The following is a 22,923-nucleotide window of genomic DNA, read 5'->3' as shown; positions in this document are numbered from 1 at the left end:
CCTAAAAAGCAAAAAAAAAAAAAAAAAAAAAAAAAAAAACAGATAGGGTTGCATAAAGGGTTATCATACTAGATAAGCATGTCTAATAATATTCATATAGATTAGAACTTTACAACATAAAGTTTTAAAAGTTTCATTTTCAAAACAGCACATACTAACCATAAAACATTCCTATTATAAAGGTCTGATGGTATATGCGCTACCTACCACAGAAACTGAATTACAGACTGTGGAACAAACCCACTAATAAATTCAGAGAACATATAAGCATCTCCAAACTTGCAGATATTTTCAGAAAATACAAAATAATATACAAATTCTGGCCACATTTTTATCCTCTCAATTGACAAAATGTCGCTACTGTTGAAGCTGGGGACTTTCTATTTTGGGATATACCTGGAAGTCAGATTCCACAAAGTAAGTACAACCATCCATCCCTCAGTATCTGTAGAGGACTGGTTCCAGAACCACCCCCAGACACCAAAAATCAAAAATTCACGGATGCTGCAAAGTGCTTTATATAGATGGGAAACCACCAATACGGAGGAGAGAGCTGAATATAAACAGATTTCCTGTTAATTGGCACACCCAAAACTCTGGAATGCCCTGGAATTATATTTCACAAATGATACAAAAATGTTTCCTCTTCCATCTCCTCCCCTTTTCACCCTAATTCTCATATTAACATGATTAAGAAAAAAAGACACTGGGGGTTCCCATCGTGGGGCAGCAGAAACGAATCCAACTAGGAACCATAAGGTTGTGGTTCAATCCCTGGCCTCACTCAATGGATTAAGGATCTGGTGTTAGCGTGAGATGTGGTGCAGGTCACAGATACAGTTTGGATCTGGCGTTGCTGTGGCCATGGCTGTGGCCAGCAGCTACAGCTCCAATTAGACCCCTAGCCTGGGAACCTCCACATGTGGTGGGTGCAGCCCTAAAAAGACCAAAAAAATAAAAAAGCAAAGAAAAAAGACACTGCATTCTTACTTTTGTAGTGAGAAATGGTATTTCAGAGTCCCCATAATCTAGAGAACACAGAAGGTTCTTCACTCAAGGAAACAATTACCATACAAATGTATAACTGATTATAAACCACAAGTGCTACCCAGAGTTAGTTCTGTGGATTCCTCATAAGAGCCCAAATGTCTGGATTTAAGTCCTAGTTTTGCCATGTAAGTGATCATGAGCAAATCAAAGTATCTGTATATCCATCTCATCTAAACATCTGAGACAATAGTACACATCCCACAATTGTGAAGATTTAATGTGAAAGTGCTCTTAGAACATTACCTGCCACAGTAAAGCCTCAATAGATTCGACTAGTACATATAATGTACTGGTACTTAGGCCAGCTCAAGGGTAACTTCTTTTGGTATTTGCATTTTATTATCTGCTTGATTCAGATGTCCTAGAAGTTGGCTGAAACTCTGGGTGTGAATTTCTTTGGACTACTGATAAAAGATTACTGGTGTCTGGGTGCTCAACTTAGTTAAGACACTGAATTTGGTTTTTTCTTTCAAGAAAAAAAAATTAGGAGTTCCCGTCATGGCGCAGTGGTTAACGAATCCGACTAGGAACCATGAGGTTGCGGGTTCGGTCCCTGCCCTTGCTCAGTGGGTTAACGATCCGGCGTTGCCCTGAGCTGTGGTGTAGGTTGCAGACGCGGCTCGGATCCTGAGTTGCTGTGGCTCTGGTGTAGGCCAGTGGCTACAGCTCCGATTGGACCCCTAGCCTGGGAACCTCCATATGCCGCGGGAGCGGCCCAAGAAATAGCAAAAAGACAAAAAAAAAAAAAAAAAAAAAAGAAAAAAAAGAAAAAAAAATTAGTCTTTAAAACTTACAATTCTGCTCTTTAATTTGCCTAACTAAAGTTAGGTAGAGAGAGTTCCCATTATGGTGCTTCAGAAACAAAACTGACTAGTATCCATGAGGACACATGTTGGATCCCTGGCCTGGCTCAGTGGGTTAAGGATCTGTGTTGCCGTGAGCTGTAGTTCGAAGATGCGGCTCAGATCTCGCGCGGCTGTAGCTCTGATTCGACCCCTAGCCTGGGAACTTCCATATGCATCAAGTGTGGCCCTGAAAAACAAAAAAACAAAAAAAACACGCCTCTTCCATCTCTGCTTTTCAATATGCCTAAAGCTGTAGAGGTCAGAATATTCTTCCACCGGACAACATCCCTTTACTCTACATATACTGTTAATCATTTTTCAGGAAAATTATGGATTAAAAAGATTTACGAAACCCAGGAGTCCATACTAACATAAATAAAAAAGAAAAAGTTGTTCCTTGTAGAAGAAAGCTAACTTGAAACTGATAAAAGACTGATGGAATTTTTTAAACGTCAGTTTGTTGCAATCAATACAGTAATTGATTTGGGCAAAAATCATCAATGGATAACTAAAATTAATGGATGAAATTCTGAAGAGTAACAGATATTTACAGCTCAAAATATCTCCTCACAGGATATTTATTACAAAGGGAAACATTTATAGTGAAGAAACCTGCTAGACACAACCAGCAATGGGTCAAAATGATAGCATGTGCTTCCTGATGAGTCTCACTGCAAAGAACACATCACTCCTTTAGTATTCTTGCCAAGAGTATACAATCTGAATCTGATCATGATGATGTATCAGATAAACCCAAATTGAGGAAAATGCCACAAAATCAATGATCTATACTCTTCAAAAATACCTACATCTTGAAATACAGAGTTCCATATTAAAGAAACCTAGAGACAGGACAACACAATGTTCCTGATCCTGAATTTTCTTTTGATATAAAGAATATTACTGGGAGAGTTCCCATGTGGCTCAGTGGTTAATGAATCTGACTAGAAACCACGAGGTTGCGGGTTCGATCCCTGGCCTTGCTCAGTGGGTTAAGGATCTAGCGTTGCCGCGAGCTGTGGTGTAGGTCGCAGATGCAGCTCGGATCCCATGTTGCTGTGGCTCTGGAGTAGGCCGGTGGCTGCAGCTCTGATTCGACCCCTTGCCTGGGAACCTCCATATGCCGCAGGTGCTGCCCTAGAAAAGGCAAAAAAAAAAAAAAAAAAGAAAAGGAATATTACTGGAACAACTGATGAAATCTGAATAAAGCCTGAGATTAGATAACAATATTCTGTCAAAGTCATTTTCTTTTTTTTTTTAATTTTTATTTTATTTTATTTTTGTCTGGAAACCTCCACATGCCATGGGTGTGGCCCTAAAAAAGCAAAAAAAAAAAACAAAAAAACACCCAGAATAATCTTCATTCTTACAGGTTACAAAATCTGAAAATCAAATTGGAATTCTAAGGATTAGACTTTTATCAGGCAATTTAGCTGGCAGGAAGGAAGAATACAATTTCAAAAGGTGAAGAGGAATATCAAGCCATTCAAAGAGTGACATCACTTCAGAACTAGAGTCTATGCTCCATAAAAGAGCTGTACAATGTCTGTCCAATCAGAACTGAGAGGTCTGAGACACTGGCCAATATGGCTGCCATTGGTCACATGCAGCTCTTTAATCTTGCTCAGTAAATAATAAGTTAAATTCAGTTCCTCAGTTCTTTCAAGTACACAACTGTCACATGTGACTACTGTATTGGAAGGCACAGAGTAAAGAACATTTTCATCACTGCACAGTTCTACTGGAGAGCATTATTTTCAGAAGTTGCTCTTGGGAGTCCAACTAGGAGAAGGGGGAAACTTTAACATTAAACTCTGACAAATATGAAGGACAGTTGGCAAAGAGACACATTCATCTTATATAAGGATTTAGGAAAAGTAGAAAAAATTATAACTTTCAGGTTTCAGAATCCAGATATCTGCAGGATGCTGAGGGAAAAAAATCTACAAAGTTCAATGCTAGCACAGGGAAGAAAGAGCCCAAGGAAAAGCCCACCACAGTCTGGGCTTTCCCTTCAAGAAATCATTTCAAGAAATCACAAGAAATTCAAGTAGCAAAGCCCAGGTTATAACAGACTGAGAAGGACTGAGAATGTGCAGGTATAATCAGATATAATTTCTTCAGAGAACATGAAAAAAGAAAGGCGCATCTCTGTGCTTGGTAAACTACCACTGCCTCAATTTCGAAGATGCTCATCAGTATCATAAAGCTTTTGGGGGAGTTCCCATCATGGCTCAGTGGTTAACGAATCCAACTAGGAACCATTACGATGAGGGTTCCATCCCTGGCCTCGCTCAGTGGGTTAAGGATCCAGCGTTGCCATGAGCTGTGTTGTAGGGTGGCAGCTACAGCTCCTATTAGACCCCTAGCCTGGGAACCTCCATATGCTGCGGGTGTGGCTCTAAAAAGACCCCCCCCCCCAAAAAAAAAGCTTTTGAGGAAAGAGTATACAACTGTAAGATAAATCCCCGAATGCAAAAATGTTAACTGTGAAAGAGATTTATTAAAATCCAAGAAATATAGTAAAAAAAAAAAAAAGTTTAATGTCAGCAATATTACATTCAGAAATCTAAATTAATGATCATCAGTTTTTAACACTTTAAGCTTTGTTTTTCATGTCTAGGTTTTCAAACTATACTTGATTTGACTGTAAAAGTGGCAAACAGGGAAGCAAGGCATGCCTAGGTGCTACATAAAAAGTATAAGTGATTTAACATACATCACTTAGAAAAGTGTGGGGCACATAAGCACTATATTTTAGGGATTTCTATCCTTTTTAGTTATTTTGCTCTAGGACTATGGCATCATGGGAAACTATTCTAAAACAGACTGGCTCGGAGTTCCCATCGTGGCACAGTGGTTAATGAATCCGACTAGGAACCATGAGGTTGTGGGTTCGATCCCTGCCCTTGCTCAGTGGGTTGGGGATCCGGCGTTGCCCTGAGCTGTGGTGTAGGTTGCAGACGCAGCTCGGATCCCGAGTTGCTGTGGCTCTGGCGTAGGCTGGTGGCTACAGCTCCGATGAGACCCCTAGCCTGGGAACCTCCATATGCCACGGGAGTGGCCCTAGAAAAGGCAAAAAGACAAAAAAATAAAATAAAATAAAACAGACTTGCTCTGATGTAATGCTGCTAACATTATGTAGTCAAACCTAAGGAGGGCCAATTTGCTCTGTTCAAAATTCTTGTGTTACTAAAGCAAGGAAAACCTTCATGTATCAAGGTATCAGAAAACACTGATGGTGAGTCAGTGCCCTATTAGAATATATCTCAGTGATCAAACTATGAAAATATTGTTAAAGGAACTGGACATACTATTTATATATTTAATCCAATAGTACACAAATATTAAAAAGGGTAGAAAATTCTAGCATAAGACAATTCAACCAAGTAAAACCACACTACTTTTTCAATGCCCAGTTCTTTGAGACTAGCTAAAGATGACACTCTCCATCAGCACGTCTGTCTCAGCAATCAGTCACAACTATGTCTATACCTTCAAATATCACATAATTAAAAGAGTAATAAGCTTGCTTTGAGCCTACTAATTTCAACCAGCAGTCCTTACATTTGACCAGATTGGAGAACCACTGGAAAAAGGCTTTTTTATAAGCACACCCAGAGACTGTGCTTCCTAATGAATGACTGGTAAACTCAGAAGAGAACTCATTTACCAGCTGAATCAGCCAAAAACCAAAATACATTAAAATTTGTGTTTATGACAGCATTATTAAGGATTATGTTTCACAATCCATGCTTGGCTTTACACTTTCCGGTTCCTTCCTCTTTGTTTCATCTGAATAGTTAGGATGTAAAGGAAGCACACACAACTACCATATTTCAGATAAGGCGATTTTGTATACACTCTAAGTACAGTCCTACTTCAGTTATCTTCTCTGTAAATGAATCGCGTTTTTTTTTTTTTTTGTCTGTTGTTGTTGTTGTTGCTGTTGTTGCTATTTCTTGGGCCACTCCCGCGGCATATGGAGGTTCCCAGGCTAGGGGTTGAATCGGAGCTGTAGCCACCGGCCTACGCCAGAGCCACAGCAACTCAGGATCCGAGCCGCGTCTGCGACCTACACCACAGCTCACGGCAACGCCGGATCGTTAACCCACTGAGCAAGGGCAGGGACCGAACCCGCAACCTCATGGTTCCTAGTCGGATTCGTTAACCACTGCGCCACGACGGGAACTCCTGAATCTCGTATTTTGACTTAGGTGTCACTACTACAAAGTTATGAAGTCATCAATTTTAGAGACCTGCTGATACTTGAATGTCAATATAGATATTTTTAAGTGCTATAAGATTTGGTTAACTTCCTAGACCAAAGATTTCACTCAGCATAATTTCCTTTAAAAGTTCCAAAACATCCTCTACCTTCATTAGTATTAATCACAGTGAAAAAAAATGCTGATAGTAGTAATGTCATTGAACCCTTCCAGGAAACTAGCAGACTGTCAAATAAAAACCGCAGTTGCTGTCTTCTGCAGGAAATAAATAAAAATGCTGAAAATGCAGCATTCCTTTAATTCTGTCATCAACAATGCACCAGCCATTTTTTTTCTATGTGCTCCACACATTTTAAGCAACAAATAAAAACGCCTTAAAGGGCCTCACTGACCCCACACTTAAACATATAGATTTGTTTCTACTCCATGTTAGTCCTTGAGGCAATCATTCGTAGAAGAATTTTTTACTCTGGTCACTTACCCCAAATTGTTAATACATTCAGGAAGGAACCACAGTTGGAGACAGGAACGAGAAGACTATTAGCTTTGGTAAACTATCAGGAGACTCAAAGACAGAATTTTTCCTACTTGTAGCCAACTACTAACTGGAAAACTAAAAACCTTTAAATCTGACTCATTCTTAAAAAATAATAATCCAATGAATAGATAAAATCTCGCATATCAATTCTGACCTAACTGCAGGGAAATTTTTCTATCCCAAATTTTGCAGATAAGTATGACTCCTTAAGGTTATGCCTTTTCCTGTATAAATGCCATTCGGCTGGTACAAAACAAGAGAATGCTCTCAAAGCTATGATTGGTTATAGCTAGGTGGTACAGATAGTGTCTCAGAAGAAATGGATATGAATCTAAGTAGGACTCACAACTTAATGGAGGGCAGGGCTATAAAGATTAGGAGCAAACACACAGAAGTAAAACCCCCACAAAAGTGTACTCATTTTCCCAAGCAGACTCTTCCGTCATCCAAAAAAGTCTTTGACAATTGTTGGAGAGAATGTGGAGGTACTGGAATCTCATAAATTGCTGGTGGGGATATAAAATGGTGCAGCTCCTGTGAAAAAGTTGGACAGTCTCTTAAAAACTTAAAATAAGGGTTTACCATATGACTCAGCCATTCCATTCCTTGCTATATATCCAAAAGAACTGAAAACGGGTATTCAAACAGAAACATGTAAGATTAACATTCAAAGTACCACTATTCACAACGGCCAACATGTGGAAGCAATTCATATGTTCATCAATCAATGAAAGGACAAGAAAACCATGGTATACCCATTCGATGGAGTATTACTTAGCCATAAGGGAGTGAAGTACTAATACATATTACAACATGGATAAGCCTCAAACAGTATGCCTAGTGAAGGAAGTTAAGGCACAAAAGGTCATGTACTATATATGATTCCAGTTATAGGAATAGATAAATTCAGAGCAGGAAAGCACATTGGTGGTTACCAGGGGATAGGAGGAAGAAGACTGCTTAATAGATCAGGATTTCCTTTTGGAATAATGAAATATTTTGGAACCAGACACAGGGGATGGTCACAAAACATTGTGAATGTACTAAATACCACTAAAGTCTTCAACTTAAAATGGTTAATTTTAAGTTATATCAATTTTATCTAAATTTTAAAAGGCTTTTGGTCCCATTAAACAATGAACTCTTAGGATATGCCTAATATACAATTCAAGTAGTCACCTGACTTAGTTTATACAGAAATTTAAAATGACAAAATAAGGAGTTTCCATCGAGGCTCAGCAGAAATGAATCTGACTAGTATCCAGGAGGACACAGGCTCAATCCCTGGCCTGGCTCAGCGGGCTAAGGATCTGGTGTTGTCGTGAGCTGTGTGCAGGTCGCAGACGTGACTCGGATTCCAAGTTGCTGTGGCTGTGGTATAGCCCAGCAGCTGTAGCTCTGATCAGAGCCCCCTAGCCTGGGAACCTCCATATGCTGCAGGTGCGGCCCTGAAAAAAAAAAAAAAAACAAATAAAATTATAAAATAACTTGGAAATGTTTTTCTACTCAACATTTCAGAAACCATTTTAAACTCTTCATATGCATTTTTCACATCAGTGTTTTCATTAGCAGTGCTAAGTCATCTCCATTTCATCAAAGTGCCTTTTAAATATCTACTATGGTGCAATCATGGGACTTCTATAACATGCCTCAAATTTCTATTTGTGTATTGGGAGAGCTGTTTTTATACTTGTTTTTAGATTACAATATCCAGGAACATATCCCTAATAACAGATTGTTGAGTGATATTTAAAATGTTTGCTTATAACATCCAACAGTTACAACTGTAAGGCCATATAGACAGAAATATCATTAGATGTGTTAAATTTCCCTCTTACCAATCCAGCTAATTTCAAGTTCATGGTAGCCTTCACTGAACAGTGCTTCAGTACTCAATTCAAACAGAAGTAACTGTGAAAGGACTCAGTAATATGGAAGGTAAGACTTTTAATATAAGGAAATTCTTTCCTGAGGAGTATTTTAAGGTAAAAAAGGGAAAGAAACCTGCCTTAGATTTGCATAGTTCAAAAGGAAAGAATGTGGACTATTGTAGAGTCAGCAAAGAGATGGATTTTGTAAACCATGTTCTCCCTACAGATTTCCCCCCCTAATTATTAATCCTCAAATAATGAGATCTACCCAGTCAGTTGTTTGCTAAGCTGAGCATATGTAGATAGTCTTTGGCTCCGCTCTATATCCACTTTGGTTGTTTTTTAAGCCCTCTTTCTCAGAGAAGCAGCTGGTCAGAAATGGAAGAAAGCAACTCTCAATCCAATTCCTATTTTTTATTTACTATGATCCCCAGTTTCAATAGATGGGGGTCATTAAAACTGCAACCCCCAGGATCCCTATTTCTTCCCTTCCCTGCTCCAAAAATGGACTGGATGTAGAAATTGAGGAGGAGACAGTCTGGTGTTAAGACATCTTAGCTTCCATAACAACTGGGTAGATGGGCATTTTTTTCCTTTAGCACCCCATATATGTTCAACTCAACTGGATAAAGAGAGACTCTGCTCCAGCATAGGTGCTAAGGACTAATATGTGTGTCTGTGTCGGCTAAGTATTATGATATAAATAGAAACGTATTGCAGACTAACTTTACAACTGCCAGAAAGAATTATTTTAATTATTTAATAAATGAAGTTGAGAAAAGCTAAAAAGACAGACTTCATCTTAAACATTGGAGACATTTTCCATAACAGTACACTGCAGAATTTAAATTTTTCGACGTGACAAAATAGTTTCAATGGACCCAGTTCTTACTGTTTCAAAAATAAGCTTTAAAATCTCCTTTACTTCAGAACTTAAAGAAAAGTCCTTATTTACCCAGTGATTCAGAACAGGAAGTACTAATATTACTGGAAGCTCTGCCTCCAAAGCACAGTCCTACAAATTTGTAACCATTTCCCCCTCTATGGTTATGCTACTCAAATGGAGCAAGCATGTTTCACTCCCTCTGAGTCTGCCCTGAGTTCCATGCAAGTTTTATAGCAATATAACACAAAAACATGAATAACATAGTAAAATAAAAGCAGAAGCTTTCTGCTTTCACAAGTGGTTTCAGACTGGAACACATTCACTCCCTTTTCATTAAGGAAAAGTCTAAGACAAATTTGAGATGTTCAGCCTTATGACAGGGATAGAGATAATCTAATCTTTAGTTATTACCAGTTAACCTGATCCCATTCTGAACAATTTTCCAGTGGAAACTTGGGTAAACCCTTTTAAAAATACCCCCCTTAATAATCATGTAAGGCATAGAAAATCAGATGTTTGTTTACTAGCCCCTACTTTTTTCATCATATAAAAACTACTGACCTAAGAACAACCACTAGCAGAATGAATACATCAAAGAACATCACAACATACATACAAACTATAGAGATCATTCACCAAATGCAGCAATGTGTCACACTAAGAGCAAATACTAAAGTCTAACCACCAACTCAACTAGCTGTGTGACTCTGCGAGTTAACTGCTATGAACTTCAGTTTCCCCAGCTGCAAAATAAGGCTAACTCCACCTACCTGAGGGGATGTTATCACCAATCAAAAGAGACCATGGACACAAAACACTTAAGAGTTCTTGGCACACAGTAGGTGCTCAAATCACTGTAATGGCCAATGTATTTTGATCTTGTAGATTTCAGGATAAAGATTTGATGAGTAGTTATTCCCTCTAAACAAGGACAAACTATCTTAAATTATGTCCTTCATAACACAAAAGAGACATAAAAGTCCAAGTCTGGCCAGATGGTTTTTGCATAATACATTCAGATCCAAGCCTCCTGTCATCCCTTGAGTTAAGAGCATTAGTCTCAGGCACTTGGCCGAGAAGCATGGGAAAAAAAAAAAAAAGATACCTAGAGCTGCGAACTTTACTATGGCTTACCATTTGATTTTATAAAGTAGCTTTAGCATGGCATATATGTAAATCAATTTTAAAACACAGCCTCATTCTGGGAATTCCTGCTGTGGCACAGAGGGTTAAGAATCTGAATGCAGTGGCTTGGGTAGTTGTGGAGCCTTGGGTTCAATCCCCTAGTCCAGCGCGGTGAGATAAAGCACACTGCCACAGCTGATTCAGTCCCTGGCCTGGGAACTTCCACATGCAACAGGTGCAGCCATAAAAAATTCTTCTTTACAAAAAAAAAAAAAAAAAAAGCCTCATTCTGGAGTCTGGCGTTCCTGTTGTGTGACACAATCAGATTGGTAGCATCTCTAGAGCACCAGAACACAGGTTCAATCCCCAGCCCAGCACGGTGGGTTAAAGGATCTTGCATTGCCACAGCTGCAGCTTGAATCTGAGCCCTGGCCCTGGCACTCCATATGCAGCAGTGTGCTCAAAATATGGGGGGGAAAAAAAAAAAGCCTCATTCTATATAAACAACTAAAATATCAGCCATGAACGCATTTCCAATCAAGTGAGAACATTCATTTCAGCACTACCACATTTTAGAAGGACACATAATCAACACATCAAAGGTCTGACTGGCATTCCAGTTGGCCTTTCAGATGTGGTTTATTAGGATTCTCAAACATATCAGACCAAAGAACACTAAAGATGTGCTAATGGCACATGTGATCACTCATGTGATATAATCAAAAATTAGTTTAAAAATTTCTTTCTTTGGGGTAATTTCAGAGCAAAATCAATTCTGTCATATGAATATCTGTATGAAATCCTGCACAATCTCAAACATTCATTAACATCCATGGTTACAATTATGTGTGGCCAGCCTTTGCTAACTAACCAACGAAAGCATAAATGCAAGCTGTGGTCCTGTTCACCACTTTGTCCCATAGTCTAACATAATTGCTTATACAAAACATTCAAATCTCAGGTGAGTACCAAATATTTATAAACCATAAAAATTTAGGTCTTAGGTTTACACATTTTAAGTAAAATGTGTCACTGATTGAGAGATACCAATAAAATGTACTAGACAGTGGTTAACGAATCCAACTAGGAACCATGAGGTTGCGGGTTCAATCCCTGGCCTCACTCAGTGGATTAAGGATCTGGCGTTGCCGTGAGCTGTGGTGTAGGTCGCAGACGTGGCTTGGATCCTGCGTTGCTGTGGCTCTGGTGTAGGATGGTGGCTACAGCTCCGATTCGACCCCTAACCTGGGAACCTCCATATGCCATGGGAGCGGTCCCAGAAAAGGCAAAAAGACCAAAAAAAAAAAAAAAAAGTACTAGACAAAAATTATATAGCTAACAATTAATATCCCTCAAGTGCTACAGAGTACTTTCACATACATAATCTTAGACCTTCATGATAACTTTGTGAGGCAGTATGCCTATTTTACAAAGGAGCAAGAGGTTACTCTTAACCTGTATTCTCCAATACTGTAGCCACATTTCACAAGCCACATGTGGTTCTGAGCACTTGAAATGTGGTTACTGTAACTAAATTTTCATTTTTAAATGCATTAAAATTAAGTGGTAATTCATCATTGATTCAATTATAAAAGTATTCAATTATAAAAGTAAGTATGTTTGGAACAACCTATACATGCAAATCTGTTTTTCCAACTGTAAATTTCATGAAAGCTAAATACAGGTCAAATATACCAAATGAAAATAGGGTTTGGAGTTCCTGCTGTGGCACAGTGGGTTACAGGATCTGGTGTTCTGATCTGATCCTTGGCATGAAAGCTCCATATGCCACAAGGAGGCCAAAAAGAGGAAAAAAAAAAAAAAAAAGGGAAAACAGGGTTTGAATTGAGATGTGCCCTAAGATTTTGAAAATTCAGCACCCCAACGAGGAATATAAAATATCTCATCTGAGGAGTTCCCATCGTGGCTCAGCAGAAACGAATCCGACTAGTATCCAGGAGGACGAAGGTTCAATCCCTGGCCTCGCTCACTGGGTTAAGGATCCGGCGTTGCCGTGAGCTGTGGAGTAGGTCACAGACGTGGCTCGGATCTGGTGTTGGCTTTGGCTATGGCTGTGGCATAGGCCAGTGGCTACAGCTCCAATTCGACCCCTAGCCTGGGAACCTACATATGCCAGGGTGAGGCCCTAAAAAGACAAAAAAGAAAAAAAAACCTCATCTGAAAATTTTATACTGATTACATGTTGAAATTACAACTTTTTTTTTTTTTTGTCTTTTTTGTCTTTGTTGTTGTTGCTATTTCTTGGGCCGCTCCCGCGGCATATGGAGGTTCCCAGGCTAGGGGTCCGATCGGAGCTGTAGCCACCCGCCTACGCCAGAGCCACAGCAACGCTGGATCCGAGCCGCGTCTGCAACCTACACCACAGCTCACGGCAACGCCGGATCCTTAACCCACTGAGCAAGGGCAGGGAACGAACCTGCAACCTCATGGTTCCTAGACGGATTCGTTAACCACTGCGCCACGACGGGAACTCCCTGAAATTACAACTTTTGGGGCATACAGAGTTAAAACCTGTAGGTTTTTTTTCTTAACTTTTAAGATAGCCATTGGAAAGAGTAAAAAATAGAAATGTTGCTCATATTTTTCTACTGGATGGGACTGGTCTCTACAACCTCCAAGCCCCTGACCTGTCTACTCTACCACATTATTAATCACACTGTAAACCAGTGAAAAGTCACTTCTCAGGCCAAAGTTCAACAGAAAAAAAAAAAAAAAGAAAAAGAAAAAGGCACACTAGGATACAGTATAACTTCTCCTAAGGCCAAGAGGAGAAAATTTTTTCTTTTGTATTTAGTGTCAGAAGACCCAGGTTCAAATCCCATTCTGACAATGTTCCCTTGGGCACTAGTTTGAGTCTCACTTTCTCCAGCTGTTTAAGAATGATGTCTGGGGGATTAGGTGAAGACTTGGAAGCACCCAGCCACATTCACATGACACAACAGACTCTCACAAGAAAAGAAGTCTGCTGCTCCTGCCATTCACTAGTCATTGTTCACCACTTCCCAAAAGAGACAATATTCAACTAGCACAATGTTCTAAACACATAAATACGGGTAGCCAGATAAATCTTCACTCTTATAAACACGTGAGTATGGCTGTAATAAATAATGCAGTCCAATGTCATAGTCAATAGCCTTAGGTAGCTATTTATATTAATTAAAAAGAAATAAAAGTAAAAAAACTTAGTTCTTCAGTCACACTAGTCACATTTCAAGTTTTCAATATGAGTACGTAGCTAGGATAAATTTTCATCATGGAAAAAGTTCTATTGAATAGTAATTCTCAAAAAGCAAAAGCCACACAGTAACAGTGATAGAAAAACATCTTGTTAAATATAATTCAAATACCATGTCAACTATCATCAGGTTAAGGTTCCTGAAATCATGTATTGCAATAAACACCAAAATGAAAACGACTGTGATTCTACACAGAGTTCCATGTCTTAAATTATTTCCTGAACAAAGTGAAAAGAAGTACATTCACTAGAATTAGCCACACCCCTTTAGGCTGAGTAAACTGACCATTAGGAAAATTCTGAAAAATCTGATACATCTTAATTTAGAAGCTATTCCTAGAGTAGACTGCAGCATAATTCCAGGCAGTACATCTCTTCCAGATAGTACAGTTAAGCATACAACATATCCCAGTAATATTTAGCATTGTTTTCTCTCTGCAAATCAAAATAACCATAGCAAGGACCCCTACCATTGAATTCACAACACAGTCCACGTCTGTATTTACAAGTCAAAGGGAAAATCACAGGGTAGGGAGATTTTTAATTGCAGACTCAAGAAACCTGGGAATACAGCAGAATGTATCAATCGGCATAAAAATACCTGAACCAAAAAATGAGAATTGCAGGCAACATTATACATAGCCTAGGATTTTTTTTCAGAACCTGCATTCTAGCAAAATCTTGCTCAACAGGCATTCATCTGTTCACTGCCATTAGCGTAAACATCCCCAAAAAGAAAAAAACTTTCACAACTATTTAATAGTCACTTGATGCAGTTCTGAGCCTTGATGGATGCTTTATCTGGCCAACAGTTCACCTTGTGAAGCTTTCACAGGCTAACTCTACACTCAAATTCCTCAATTCCAATTTCCAATTTTTATCCTAAGTGTTTCAGAAAGTATTCTGCTCCTAGCAAACTGGCAGGCAGTCAGAAGTCAAAAACCTAAGATGCCAATTAAAATAATCCTTATTAATTTTTATAAAGGGAAGGGACACTAATGAGAAGTCAGGCGTTATCCTGGAAGAGGTTGGTGATTAGGGCCCTGTGCAATCAATCATTATCAGCTGGAGTATACAGTCACCTTAGCATGCTTAAGCATGGCATATATATTGCTCAAAAAAATGAATGACTAAATTCTTCAAATACATTTGCGAGGTTACTTTACATTCTTCAAATTATTTGAGAAGGAAATGGCTTCACTTAAGTATTTGCAAAAACACTGAACCACTTAGAAATTAGACCCGTATTAAATCTGTCTTCAATTAGTGACAAGGTTGGAGTTCCATCTTTGGGATTATTCAACAATCTTGTCTCCTCTTTAACAAAAATGAAAAACTATTGTTCAAAACACCACTAGTCAAGAAATAAGGTTTACTAGTGGGTGGGCTATACCTCTGCTTTGTAATACAAACAATCGTAACTGCTTTTTTTCCTGTATGATTTTACAAACTTGTCTGCAGGAAGATTACAGTCCAGAAGCACTTTAGTCTGAGGACAAGGCTGTGTTTTCCCCTCAAACATTACTTTCCTAACCCCTGACAATCACTTACACCCCCGCCTTAAGAGAAGAAACCACAGCAACTAAAATTTGGATTGAGCATTAACAACTTCTGTATCCATTTTTCCACATAATGTTTTTTAACCTTTTGTAAAATAGTGTTCTACTACATCTGATAACCAAAGATAGCTGAATAAAGTGTATTCCTTAACTCATTTTTTGAGGAGATGATTATATTTCAAGACTTAAAGGAAAAGAAGTCTTGGTGATGCAAGTGTTACCTGTAAAAAAATTATTATGTTGGTAGTCAGAATATTAAACTTTTTTATTAACAGTAATCCTTTATGTATAACAATGGCAAGTAGAAAATAAAATAGCCTTCAATAGTAAAGTGTCCAAAAGGTCACTAGTATTAGTGTCATATCATTCCACTGGTACCTCTTTTGTAATAATAACATTACAAAATTAGCCCTTCAAATGACTGAACTGAGGCAGGCCTCTTTAAGGAAGTAACTGGAAAGAAAGCCTATTTTATGGATAAATTATTTCAGCCAAAGTAGAACCAGGAAAATTGGAAGCTCAAAAGAGACTTAATTCAGTCAAGCCCTCCAACGATCACCTGCCTGGGCCCGCCACGGGCATGTTGCCAGATAAGACAGTCTGTTGCCTACAGGATAATGCACCATGGGGAAGAACTCTAGAAGCTACTAAAGGAAGCCAACGGCAGACCAAATAACCTTGCATATCTCCGGGCAGGTGTGCTCTATCTCCAGGGCTCATTCAATTCCATGCAATCCTGAGGGAGATACTCAGGGCAAGCCAACTACCCGCTGGACCAGCAGACCCCAAGATAACCTCTGGACAACTCTTTTTCTCCCTTCTAGAAGCAAAGAGGGAATAAAAGCCACACCATTCCCAGAGAAATCAAAAAAGGGGAGAAAAGCCGAGTTCTCCTAGAAAACTTGATCCCACACACTCTGCGACTGACACCGCCCTGAGAAATATGTTCCCCCATTCTATCCTCCTTTTCCTTCAGTGACCTTCTCTGTTCCTACAGCCTCAGGGAAGGCGAGAGACATGCCACCGCCGTCCCCCCCCCCCACCCCACCCCAGGGAAGGTGCCTTTCCTGTTGAGAGCCGCAGAGGGAGGAAGAAAAAAGGCTGCTCCTCCCCAACCCACCCGCGCCACAACTCCAGGGTGCAGACACGAAGGGGAAATGGTAAGAGAGAGAGCAATGGGAGGTGACAGTCCTGCACTGGCCTAGGGGATAAGAATTCTTGCTCTACAAGAAACGCGGGAGAACCCTTCCCCCGCCCCCAACCTACCCAAATGAATGAACTGGATAAAACCGGGGGGTGGAAAGGTTAGTATGCGCAGTTCTTGTCATCCAGGAAGCGAAGATGAAAAAGCCTTCAAATCCAGGCCTGGCCTCGCTCCCCTATGTACCCAGACTCGCGTCCTTTCCATCCAAGCCCCACATCATTTAACCCTTTAAGCTTTCCAAATAGTGCCCCCATTCTCCATCTACCCCAGGAACCGATTACCACCCCCCCATTCTACCCTTTTTGCTTGGGCTCAGACTCCAACTTCTTCCTTCCTACCGCCCTCTCTACATAGCCTTCACCAGCCAGGGCCCCACCGCACCTGAAGATGCTCCTGAAAACGAATTGGCAGAATCTGGGCCATGGCGCTGTCGGGGGGTATGGTCTCCTCCTGTCACTGGGGCTGCGGGGCAGTGGCTGCCCAGGCTCTCCAAGGGAGAGGAGGAGAAGGGGGAGGGGGAAGGCTGGGCTCGGCAGGATAGTCTCCGGGGACGCAGGAAACTGGCAGGCAGACGAAAGAGCTCAGGTCGGGGGCGGAGGCTCCAGGGTCCGGGAGAGCCGCAATGGCGGAACCGGGCGCAGCGCAGACTCCGGAAACGGCTGAGCCCTGCGGAGGGATCCTGGCGACAGAACTCCGCCCAAGTTGCCTCACCCCCTCCGCCTTATGTACCCCTCCACGGAGTGCCGCGGTACAGCGGAGGCGCAGGAATTTGGGGCGCAGTGCGCTAAAAGCCTCACTTACTGCTACGACACGGTGGTAAATAGAGGACTCGAAGGGACTACTTTTTTAGCCTCATCACTTTCCCCGGCCGCCTGCTTTCCCTCCCCCCTCCCCTTTTTTTTTGCATTTTGCCACATCATGCGACTAGGGGCGACTAACGTCATTTCCGTGGGCGCTTTAGGTCCCACCCACGTACTTCCGGGTGCACGTGATGCTGGTCGGGAAAGGTCGGCTGCTTACTGCTAGAATGCAGCGCGAATTTTAGGGAAGTGCGGCGTCTCCTGGGAATGAGGTGGCTGTTGGGCCGCCTTGAGGAACGGCGGTGCTGGTCCCTTCCCCTGTGGGCCTTACCTATTTAAACCGAGTCCCCTTACGAAGAAGACGTGGCGTGGGCAGATGGGCCCAGCCTCCCGCCCTCTCCGTGACTCAGGGAAACCGCCTCCCTGCAGAGCGCTCCTGGCAGCCGGCTGCGGCGCTCCTCCCCCGCCTAGTTTCATGTGGTGGGTGGTTTGTTACTTCCCAGGGAGGAGGGTATGAAATGGGGTTTAAAAACCCTCTCTGCACTTGTGCACGCCCTTCTGCCGTTTGCAAAAGCTGACGCTTGGGTTCTAACTAGAACTAGTAGTCTCTTCGGATATTAAACAGTTGGTTCACAGGACAGTGAAAGTCATTTATGAGTATCTCAAGCTGGCCTTGTGATAGCCTTTCTTAACGTTTCTGCGGACATTTTGGCGGACGTGTATATGGGTCTAGCCTCGTAATAAATCGTGTTGAAGAATTGTAGTGTCATGAATACACTTAAGAATTGGACTAAAATTGTAGTAGGAGGGTTTTTTAAAGTCATGTCTAGTAATGAGCCTCAAAGATTTCTTAAAGATAGTATGTAAAAACCTCGGTGTGGTTAATGTACACGCTTGGAGAAAGGGATTAACTATTACTGGTGTATTTCCCTGGGACCACCTGAACACTGTAAATTAGCAGTTTGGGGATGGAAGAGCTTCAAAGGGGGAGCACCGCGTCTTCTAACAGCATTAAGGTATCTAAGGTATTCATTATCGATTAATAAACTTCCCAGTACTTTATTGCTAAAGTATAAGCTGTAATATTGCATAATAGCCCAAATACAATAAAGTGAATTTTGTACTTTTCATCTTGTAAGAGATGTGATTGTTTTTCCAGAAAGATCTTGAAAAATTCAAGTACACATTAATTAGTGTCCTTTTCAGTTAAATATAAAACCCTATTAGGTATACAATAATTTTGTGTTAAGCAGTTTTGCTTAAAGAAATTTGCTTAATCATTTAAATTGCTTTAAATGTTTTTCCCAAAGTATATCTCACATACTGAGGATGAGAGAAGAATCTTTGGCCGGTAAGGCAGCAGACTGTTCTGCAAAGAAAAGCTTTGCCACCATGTCGTCAGAGTGACTATTTATGCTTGGCAAAATTTCATTGTGTTTTGTTAAGCCACATACTTGAAGATGTTTTGTATTCTGCAACATTTGAAATTACTTTCTGATACCAGTTTAGTAGTAGCTGCTTTGAATCTTTTTTGGAAGTAGACAAATTCTAAATTAAATATCTAAAGGTGTTTTATTACAGTAAAAGCAATAGTTTAATCAAGTTATATTTCCAGTTTCAGAATCTGGAATACAAGAGCTATGTCGTGAACCAATTACCAAAATTTTTATTAATAACTGGAATACAAGAGCTATGTCATGAACCAGTTACTAAAATTTTTATTAATTTTTATTAAATTTTTAATAATAACTTGCATTTTCAAACAGACCGTAATGTTAAATAATTTAGAATTCCCCAAAGTAATTGATTTTAGCTTGAGTATTTAGTGTGGAATAGCTAAGCAAAAGTGCACTGAGATTCTGTTAAAGTGACTGCTGTGTCATCACACACAGAAATCTAATAAATGCATTGTTTTCAGAAATCATTTAGAGAGAAGAAAAATAGATTTAATACGCCCGCTCATTTCGAATACTGTGTCCTTCAAGACGATAAATCAAAAGGTTTTCAAAAGAAAAAAGTGGTCCAAATCAAAAACATTAAATAAAAAGCAAAACCCAAACCTATTACTTTTAAAGATCAATAATTTTGGCTGAGGTAATGAGAGTTTTTTATGTCAGTATACTGTTCTTGCTAATGGTATAGAGTCAGGACAAAGGTTGTCAATCCTTAATTTAGAAGCCACAAAGGCTGAGTCACTGTTAACAGTTACCTGAGCAGTTACTGAATGGCTTTGTTTTCAGGCACTACCTTAAGTTAGAGAAGATAGGAGAAACCCAGCATTTGTTTTGATGCATTAGGTTAACTATGACAGTCTTTAATAAGACTATTGCTATAAATGTATTATCATCCCAGCTTTTGGTTTCAGAAAATGTTTTAGTAAGGTAACCATGTTAAGATAAATGGTCAAATTCTTTGAAGATATTTTTTGCAGGATATTCAATAGTAGGTCCTTTTTCTGAGTCACAGCAGGTGCTATTAGCAAAAATGGCATTGCTCATCTGCTATTTTGAGGCATACCAGTTTGTCAAAACCTATACAAGAAAACCTTATTGTGTCTCTAATTTTATATTTTATGCCAGGAACTATGCTACGTGTGTGTGTGTGTGTGTGTGTGTGTGTGTGTGTGTGTGTGTGTGTATCTTACAGTGGGAATGACACATCAGAAAAACTTTTCACTGTAGGATTTCTCTGAAATTTTTCGTCTTTAAGCAACTCAGGATTTAAGGCCCCTGCCTTTTAACTTGACCTTTTAAAAACAGCATGAGGTTTAGAGGATTAAATTGCAGGTATCCTTAACATTGCCAGCTTTGCCTTTCTCTGAGAGTTCTTCAAAGTGGCATACCCAAATCATGAGAAGAATTATTTTGAAGTGGCATTGGAGGAGGAAAGTGTGATTCTTACATTGGTTCCAGTTAATGAGGAAATTGTTGAAGACCATCAAAAGGAACCAGGTGTTTCTTCAACTTCAGAAGTCAAGGTGGAGCTGCTGAGTACAAATGATGAAGTTCATCCTCCTGAAACCAATGAATAGTTCAAAGCTTGTCCCACATCTTGTCATAAAACAGTTTATCTTTTGCCAACCATTTTGCCTCCAATTAATAAAGTGAGTCAGGGAGTTCCTGTTGTGGCTCGGTGGTAACAAACCCAACTAGTATCCATAAGGATGCAGGTTCCATCCCTGGCCTCACTCAGTGGGTTAAGGATCTGGCAATACCAGATTGCTGTGGCTGTGGGGTGGACTGGCAGATGCAGCTCCAATTCGATCCCTAGCCTGGGAACTTCTGGGTGCCTCAGGTGTGGTCCTAAAAAAGCAAAAAAAAATGCAGTTGAGTCAGGACAATGTCGAACTGGTGCCAACAACTTGAGTACCGATGGCAAGAAAATAGAGGTATCTAAGACACATGCTTATCCTAAAAAAGATCAGTATATTCCTGAAACATCACAGAAGGCTAGATTGCAGTCAGGCTCAAAGAAACACAAGACAGGGACCAAGAGAGTAAGCGCTCAGAAAAGGAAGATGAGTGAGAGAAAAAGACTAACATGGTTGAAGTGGAAATGATAACTTAGGCATAGGTCAAGAACTGCTTGCTCCAAGAGGGAGTTCCCATAGTGGCTCAGCGGAAATGAACCTGACTAGTATCAATCCCTGACCAGGCTGAGTGGGTCAAGGATCCAGCATTGCCATGAGCTGTGGTATAGGTCACAGACGAGTCTCAGTTCTGACATTGCTGTGGCTATGGCTTAGGTGGGCAGCTGTAGCTCTCATTAGACCCCTAGTCTGGAAGCTTCCATATGCCAAGGGTACATGGCCCTAAAAAACAAATAATAATAATAATTGCTGCAAGAGCCCTTCACCTTGAGGCTGTGAATTCACCTCCTATTCCTACTTTTTTTTTCTTTTTTTTTTTTTTTAGGACTGCACCTGCATCCTCATGGATACTGGTTGGGTTCCTTAGCACTGACCCATAACAGGAACTTCCTGTCCCTACTTCTTTTTTTTTTTTTTTTTTTTTTTTTTTTTTGTCTTTTGTCTTTTGTCTTTTTGTCTTTTGTTGTTGTTGTTGCTATTTCTTGGGCCGCTCCCAGGGCATATGGAGGTTCCCAGGCTAGGGGTCGAATCGGAGCTGTAGCCACCGGCCTACGCCAGAGCCACAGCAACGCGGGATCCCAGCCGCGTCTGCAACCTACACCACAGCTCACGGCCACGCCGGATCGTCAACCCACCGAGCAAGGGCAGGGACCGAACCCGCAACCTCATGGTTCCTGGTCGGATTCGTCAACCACTGCGCCACGACGGGAACTCCCTGTCCCTACTTCTATTGAGACCTTTCTGCCGCAAGCCTCTTGTGTTTGGTGGTGTGTGGTACATAGCAGACTATGCTTGGCAGACACAGAAGAAGTTGGGTTTGCCTGCAGTTCCATGCAGGTCAAGCCTGGGTGCCTGACTCCCTCCAGGAGGATGATCTCTCTCTTCATGTTTCTTGCCTGCGCTTTCCAAAATTCCCAGACCTAGAAGATAATATGTTGAACGTGCTAAGAGGAATGAGAAAATTATGAAAAAATTAATTGCCGTGAGGAAGAGAAAGAAACTCCTTTGAACACACCAACATCATTCCTTTTAGATGGGCCATGTCTTAATACAAAATCAGTGGTTACTAGAGAGGAAGGTGTTGGAGGTGGGTGGAGTGGGTGAAGGGGGGTAATTTATGGTAATAATTGTAAGTAGATTTTTCGTGGTCTGTTACTTTGTAGTGTACACCAATAGTGAATTACTATGTTGTAATCTGCAACAAATATGTTATAGACCATTTTTAAAACAACAACAGGGAGTTCCCGTCATGGCTCAGCGGTTAAGGAAGCAGACTAGGAACCATGAGGTTGTGGGTTTGATCCCTGGCCTCGTTCAGTGGGTTAAGGATCCGGTGTTGCTGTGAACTGTGGTGTAGGTTGCAGATACCAGCTTGGATCCCCCCTTGCTGTGGCTGTGGTGCAGGCTGGCAGCTACAGCTCTGACTCGACCCCTAGCCTGGGAACCTCCATGTACCATGGGTGTGGCCCTAAAAAGACCAAAAAAAAAAAAAAAAAAAAAAAACCACCAAAAACAAAAAACCAGGAAAACACTGTTTTTTTAGAATTCATCAGAGAAGCCATCTGGTCCTGGACTTTAAAAAATTTTTTTAAATTGTTGATTTGTGGTGTTCTGTCAATTTTTGCTGTGCAGTGGGATGACCCAATTGTGCATGTGTGTGCATTCTTTTTCTCATATTGTCTTCCATCATGTTCTATCGCTAGTGAGTGGATGGGACCTCGATACTTACCCATTGTAAATGTAATAGTTTGCATTCACTAGCCTCAGGCTCCCAATCCATCTCATTCCCTCCCCAACCCCTTGGCAACCACAGGTCTGCTCTCTCTGTCCATGGGTTTGTTTCTGGTATATGAATGGGTTCATTTGTGCCATATTTTGGATTCCACATATAGGTGATATCATATGGTGTGTGTCTTTCTCTTTCTGACTTACTTCACTTAGTATGAGAATCTTGGTCCTGGACTTTTGTTT

General features: G+C 40.6%; 1 protein-coding gene and 1 pseudogene across 7 annotated transcripts in view; one reads left to right on the top strand and one right to left on the bottom strand.

The window, feature by feature from the left end:
- CLTC (clathrin heavy chain) overlaps positions 1-17,864 on the bottom strand; it is a 69,581-nt gene extending 51,717 nt beyond the window's left edge. For 4 of the 7 annotated variants that reach the window (XR_014820173.1, XR_014820175.1, XR_014820174.1 and 1 more), the window contains exon 1: positions 16,945-17,196. Coding sequence is in view for 2 of the 7 variants with exons in the window: in XM_021066047.2 (XP_020921706.1) it covers positions 16,945-16,986 (42 nt within the window). In the remaining 5 variants the exon portion in view is untranslated. 7 annotated transcript variants of the gene reach the window in all.
- LOC146398206 (developmental pluripotency-associated protein 2-like) lies at positions 17,740-20,930 on the top strand (annotated as a pseudogene).
- Positions 20,931-22,923: the final 1,993 nt, after the last annotated feature.

This window comes from Sus scrofa, chromosome 12 (genome assembly GCF_054392235.1).
Source record: "Sus scrofa isolate SSC_HxYL_T2T_F1_AM1 chromosome 12, Sscrofa_HxYL_maternal_Yorkshire_Landrace_v2.0, whole genome shotgun sequence".
Classification (NCBI taxonomy): domain Eukaryota; kingdom Metazoa; phylum Chordata; class Mammalia; order Artiodactyla; family Suidae; genus Sus; species Sus scrofa.
This window is presented reverse-complemented; position numbering and strand designations above follow the sequence as displayed.